This window comes from Austrofundulus limnaeus, unplaced genomic scaffold, assembly GCF_001266775.1.
Source record: "Austrofundulus limnaeus strain Quisiro unplaced genomic scaffold, Austrofundulus_limnaeus-1.0 Scaffold1769, whole genome shotgun sequence".
Lineage (NCBI taxonomy): Eukaryota > Metazoa > Chordata > Actinopteri > Cyprinodontiformes > Rivulidae > Austrofundulus > Austrofundulus limnaeus.
The window spans coordinates 27,941-34,551 of record NW_013954171.1 but is presented as its reverse complement, the minus strand read 5'-3'; the positions used below and the strand labels follow the sequence as shown (position 1 = coordinate 34,551).

Sequence of the window (6,611 nt, the reverse complement as noted above, 5' to 3'; positions counted from 1 at the left end):
AAGCAGTCCATTGTTCTAAAAAGTAYTGATGTAATTGTTTCTTTGACTGAACAGTTTGAATATTTTGGATCACATGACATAAATAAAATGAGACAAACTTTGCGCTAAAGTAATTAGAGACATTTATAACCCTTTTAAACAGATGAAAAAACAAAATACTATAAATCTATTTGAAAAAAAAAACAATTTGATCAAACACTGATTTTACTTTTCATCTGAGGGGGAGGTTTTCTAGACACTTTAAAATTGGACATGGTGGTGGATTAGCTGTTAGCACTGTTGCCTCAAGGTCCTGCAAGCCGGGGTTGGACCTAGGGTCTTTCTGTGTGGAGTTCTCCTCYTGTTTGTAGGTTTTCTCAAGTCTAAAAGACGTGCATGTTTAGGTTTTCTGCAGGCCCAATCTCCCTTGATAAAACAGTCTTTCAATGAGATTTGGCTGATCGAATAAAAACAAATTAATCAAACCACCATAGACACGTGTTGAACAAAATAAACAGTTCCACTCCTTTCATAAATAAAACATCAAACCTGGGTGGACATATTGGAACCAGCAGCACACCTGTGGAAAACTTGTCATTTTAATATTAACTTAGAAAATGTGGAAAAAAGTTTTGAATCAAACATGTGAGCCTAAAAGATTGAAGAAACTTCATGTTAGAGATGAATTCTGATGAGATGCACACTGAATAAAACATGGAATAAGAAGACGACATCATCAGCCCTCAGGATATTTACTCAAATATAAACAGCTCATGTGTTTAACTCACATCTGTTCTTTCAGCCATGTTAATTTAAACTTTTGTTTCCCTATAATGTGACTTTTTTGCCATGAACTGATTAATATCAAATAGAAAATTATTTGTTTAATTTTTTGTTGCTTCTGTTTCACATAAATAAAATAAATCCCAGAGTGAGAATACAGAAACTTTAAATTCAGCAAAATACATAATTTAACCTGTAGATAAAAGACCAAACTTAACATTTTCAAGTTCACTTTTGTTTTCTGGTTCCTACAAAAATGATAAATATTTGTATTATTTTGTGGAGTTATCAATAAATACAAAGGATTAAAGGAACTGTTGTCACGAACAGGTAATATTTCTCTGTTTCGTCTTTTTGTCTGACAGGAACAGTTGTGCACCTGTATATGTATCTTCAGATATGTCCTTCAACTAAACCTGAATCCTGCTTCTATTCCCTCATTTTTGGTAAAAACCCTCTGTACTTCCTGTTACTCATTTATCACGTCTGAAAGTGACATCCAGGCCTCGTGAGTTTTTTTTTCACTTTTCTTTTCATAAAAAAAGCCATCTCAAGTTGAAGTCACTCTTTGGACCAAATACACAAGACTAATGGTACCAACCGCTATCATCTTTCTCTTCAAGCTCCAAAAATATTGGGAGAAACCAGAGCCGGCCTTTGTCTCAGCCAGGGTCTGTCATGCGAGCCCGTGCCTCCTGGACATATTTCGCCTTTATTGACAGTTTCAGCACGTCTTATCTTGTCTTCTGTTCGTTTCCCCTCTGCAGTGCATTACATCAGTCCCCACTCCTTCATCAAATAACATAAGATGCTGCTGCTGGCCCTCACAGAACAGGCTATTTAACACCTCTAATATGCAGGGTTTGTCCTCAGAGTTTTCCTCCTCCTCCTCCTCCTCCTCACGTCTGAACCTCGGGTCATGCATCACTCAGAGGACTGAAGGAAAGAGATAAATATTTCTTTCAGCTCTGTCACATAGAAGCTTCCTGAATGACTTCCTGCTCCTGGGAGCATGAGGGGTGGAGGGGTGTGTGTGTGTATTTGGCTTGTAGCCCCCATATCAGTGCAGTGACCATGTTTGAGGCAGAGCGGTGCCAAATCTTTGGTTTTTATGTTGTAGAGAGAAGCAAACGTTTAGTTTAAAAGGGAGGTTTTCTTTTGTTTTCCTAAGAAACTTTCCTGCATGTGCGCACGCACGCACGCACACACACACACACACACACACACACACACAAGCACCTCCAGGTTTGTCCAGGCAGGATCATTGTCAGATCCATGCATCATTGGTAAGAAAATCTCCCTGCTCCCCCCCACCTCCACCCCTCGCGGACCTGAAAAGATCCTTTTGTCCCCCTCATCATGCCCCCTCCCTCCTCTGACACACACACCCCTCATGCAGCCCTTAGTTATGGATACCTGGGACAGTCTCTCACACACACATGCATTAGTTACCAGACCATACAGGCAGTTTAAACCAACAATTCTCCCAGATTTTAAATTGTGTCCTCGTCTGATGTTCTCCGGAGCCAGAGAACACACTGACCCGGGGCTCACGCGGGCTACTCTCCGTGTTTATTTGCACARGCCAGGGCCCTTCCTGCTGTTGATTTAGAGCCACTGCCACTTACGCCTCTGACAAATGAAATACCCTTTTGATGACTCGTGCTCTGTTTGCCATCAGCAGCTGTTGTTACTGGCACTGGCCTGCTTCAGGCTGACGTTATGCCTCCATCTTTTGTCTCCCACATGGGCCAGAACAGGCCCTCCACTTGCACTTGTCGCACAAAACGGCAGAGAGACGGATGGCGCTTGGCCTCTCYCTGGAAACGAAGGATTTAGGTTTGATTAAAAAGCTCTGGAGGAGTTTCCGTGCTGGGCTGCTTTTAGAGTCTTGCACATCCTGGAGGTGATTCGGCAGCTTCTGGCTGTCATGTGGTGCAAGTCTGTTTAATTCCTGCAGAGTCTGTGCTCTGCTGGCCATGTTGTCATTAGATTAACAGGTATGAGGAGTCTCCTCGGTGGCTTTGTGATCACGCATTTGTTAATTTGTGAATATTTGACCAAGCACTGTGCCAGAAGGACAAATGTTGTTCTCAGAATCATAGATCTACAGGACCTTTGTTCTGACCTCTGCTGATTTAAACACACAATGAGTGAGTCAACACATGRATTTAAACTACGGTAAAACTCTATTACACACAATGTCAGCATGTCAGGTTGTTTTCTATATAAAGAGCAATATAGAAAACGTGTCCTCATGCTTTTAATTTAAAGATCCCCAGATACTGAATCGTGACTATTTCACGCCACATTTTTAGCTTTTTCCCTTTAAATTCCATCAGAAATCATTCTGCAGTTACAAAAAAGGCTTCAAATTGCATTAAAATGAAGCCCTTCTTCATAATCCAATGCAGATTCAAACTTAAAGACACTGAAACACGTTTTTTCAGTTAACTTTTTTCTGTAAGCAATGAATTTTCCTCGCTGTCACTTTAATTAYCATGTTTTGTCACAGGTTTAACCTTACACAGACTTATACAAGTCTACAATTTGTATTTCTTCAATAGCTACAAACTGATGAGTCAATTCAATGTTATTCACTGTTGGTCGATTCAAAACTGTTCAGTGTTAAAGCGTAAGATAAGTTTAAAACAGGATAATGAGCAGGAAATTGACACTGCCTAAAATTCTTCTGCAATCCCTGGTTCTCCTGTTATTGATTTAATAAAAATAAAAAATAGTAWTTAAAAAATAAACCTTGCTGACGGAAGGTCTGGAGAGGAGAGCGAGACATCACGTCCATAAAATAGAAATAAACTAGAGAGAGAGAGAGAAGCTGGATAATGATGGGCTGGGTTCAGCAGCAACAACAAGAGGAACAGGAGGGAACAAAAAGGGCAAAAATGGGGGAAAAAGAAGCTTCTATAAGATGCAGAACACCTCAGGGTCCTTCCACTGAGGCTGCAGCCCTGGCAATCTTCGTAATCAGGCGGTGAGGCAGCAGCGACTGGTTCAGATTATTCTCAGGAAATCCTCGGTGCTCTCTGCTCAAAACAATTTACTCTGACATGAGCAGAGAGGAGGAGGAGGAGGGGGTCAGCACTAAAATCCTGCATTATTATTATTATTATTATTATTATTATTATTATTATTATTATTATTATTGTTGTTGTTGTTGTTGTTGTTGTTTGAGCTGTCAGTCTAAAGTAATTATTGGCATTTATTGTCTTGTTTTTTAATTATTAGAAATCTGTGTATTTATACATTTTGTGGGATATTTTCTTATGTATTTTTTAGTCTAGATGGTAAAAGGTTGAGTTCTGACTCTTTCCCATGATCCTCAACAGACAGGCAGAGAAAAGAAAACACAAGAACTTTAAACAAAGCTAACCATCCGCAGCACTCAGGCTAAAAATGGCGGAAATATTAAAAAATAAATAAAAATCATGTGTAGGCAAACATTTGTGCTTTCCGAATAGAGCTGCTTCCTGTGTACACATGACAGACAGCTGCTGATGTTGACTCTCATTTCAATCTGAGTTTCTTTTCTTTTTGTGTGTTTGTTTTGTTTTTGTTTATTATTTAAAGGTGAAAAAGTGAAACATGCAGATTTAATCTCTTTCTCTTTCGTTTAAGTCGAAGCACTGCAAATTTGTTTTGTTTATTAAAACCCAACTCTTGTCATTTCTTTAAAACTCAACCTAAATTATTTTGCCAGTTTCAAAATTATTCATGGAATAATTAGAAAAAGGTCCATAAAAATATTGTCTATTTTTAGACAAATAACACACAGACAAATGCAATAGTTTAGTTTTATTGGAAACTATCATGACTCTAATGAAAACGATACCTTTTAGTTTCCATCGGTTGCTATAATTTTTTTCTTTATGCTTTAACCAAAAAATAATAATAAAATAAAATCATAAATTAAGCAAATAGGCAGTCCTAATGAGTATTTTTTTAAAGGTCCGTTTTATGTGTTTTCAGGAGAAATAAAAATCTGTTGAGGGGATGGTGTGATTTAAGCGCGTCAAGGAATTCATTTCTAACCCAAATTTAACGACAGATAAGTCAGTCTATATTATTAGAAGTTAGGCTACAATAGTGTTATTTTATACATGTGTTCAATCTGATACATTAATCAGTTCTCTTCCCTTTTTTTCCCCTCTTCTTCTTCTGGTTTCGTCAAATAGAAGAAACGGCTTCTTTAAGAGCCCAAATCCACAAGACTGGAGGTTAGAGGTCCCAACAAGGAGTCCTGCAGCTGGTGCGGGTGTCCGTGCATGCCGTGCACCGGCTGTGGGGCCCCCAGGCCGGACATGGGGTAAGAGGAGGCCCCGGGGTGGCTCATGTTGCCCTGGAGCAAGAGCGCAGAGTTCTGGTCGGGACTCTGTGGGGGAGAAAACTCGTCCTCCGAGCTGGACATGAGGGACTTTCCTCCGTCCAGAGGAGAGAGCTGGTTCTGTTTGTTGCCGCCTGCGTTGTTGTTTTCGCTGTTCTCTCTGCAAATATAGACAAGGAAAAGTCACAAAACATTTATATATATATATATACAGTATATATACAGTATATATACAGTATATATATATATATATATATATAGACAGTGTATATATATATATATATATAGAATATAGAGAGGGAATATAAAACTTTAGGCCTCAGATAAAAACAAACGCCTTCTTTTTTAGATTTCAGCTTACTTGACTCTGATTTGGATTTTCTGTTTCTGCTTTTATTCTGCCTCATTTCAGTTTCTCCCAGAAGCTTACATCTGTCAACATCATTTACATTTGAGCAGTTTTTATTTYGTAATTTGACAATAAAGCCGAACTTGAACTCAAACTTTTGAAAACAACAAACGAGGTTAAAGACCCTTATTTGRTCATCTCGTTTCTTTACTTTTTTCCTAACAATTAAATGTGTATTTATTTCTTCTCGTGTTTTTATTTTATTTAACGACAGTCAAGAGAAAATGTCTGGACCGTACCTCTCTTTGGCCTCAGCGGCTCTGTCCCTCTGCCGTCTGTTTTTGAACCAGTTGCTGACCTGCGTGGTGGTCAGTCCCGTGGCCTCGGCCAGCTCCCTCTTCTCGCGCGGGGACGGGTAAGGGTTGTGCGTGTACCACTCCCGCAGGACGCCCCTGGACTTCTCCTTGAAGCAGTAGCTGGTCTCCTCGCCGTCCCAGATGGTGCGCGGCAGCGGGAATTTCCTCCGCACCCGGTACTTTCCGACCGCGCCGAGCGGCCGGCCGCGCAGCTTCTCCGCCTCCACGTAGTGCGCCTTCAGCCAGAGCTGCTGCAGCTTGGGGTGGTTGTGCGGCGAGAACTGGTGGCTCTCCAGGATCTTATAGAGCTCCCTGAAGTTCCCCCGGTGGAAGGCGACCACCGCCTTGGCTTTCAGGACGCTCTCGTTCTTGTGTAGGTGGTCGCAGGCGGGCAGAGACCACAGGAAGCGGCCGAGCCTCTCCAGGTTCCCTCCTTGCTGCAGCACCTCGCAGACGCACGCCACTTGCTCCTGCGTAAACCCGAAGGACGGTAATATTGACATGGTGTCCAGAGCTCGCTCCTCCGTCCGGGAATCCAAAGCGGGTTGTTTGTCCTGAAAAGCGTCTCGCCTCAGCGCAGTCCCGTCAGGCCTGGGCTCTATCCAGTCCTCTCCAACCTCCTGATGCGCGCAGCAGATTGGGGATGTTGATTGTTGGGACAATTTGTTCCTGTTGGAAGATATGTCAGGCTTAAAGGGAGCCCGTGCGTCTCGGTGATTGGCTCTCCCTCTGCCCTGCACCCAGTACAGCAGAGCAGGACTGAGTTTGCGGCTCCGTTTCCTCCCCAGAGGCAGTGCGTCAG

The 6,611-nt window shown here is 41.6% G+C and overlaps 1 protein-coding gene across 1 annotated transcript; it reads right to left on the bottom strand.

The window, feature by feature from the left end:
- Positions 1-4,560: 4,560 nt before the first annotated feature.
- Positions 4,561-6,611, bottom strand: six1b (SIX homeobox 1b). The gene is made up of 2 exons (XM_014033532.1): positions 5,753-6,611; positions 4,561-5,264 (listed from the first exon to the last, which is right to left on the bottom strand). The coding sequence occupies exons 1-2, from the start codon at positions 6,310-6,312 to the stop codon at positions 4,970-4,972; spliced, it is 855 nt and encodes a 284-aa protein (XP_013888986.1). The 5' UTR covers positions 6,313-6,611; the 3' UTR covers positions 4,561-4,969.

Bases quoted from the DNA above. Each gene is read 5' to 3' on its own strand.
- six1b (XM_014033532.1), bottom strand. From the start codon at position 6,312: ATGTCAATATTACCGTCCTTCGGGTTTACGCAGGAGCAAGTGGCGTGC. The intron at 5,265-5,752 runs GTACGGTCCAGA...CTATATTTGCAG, and splicing joins GCCGCTGAGGCCAAAGAGAG to AGAGAACAGCGAAAACAACA.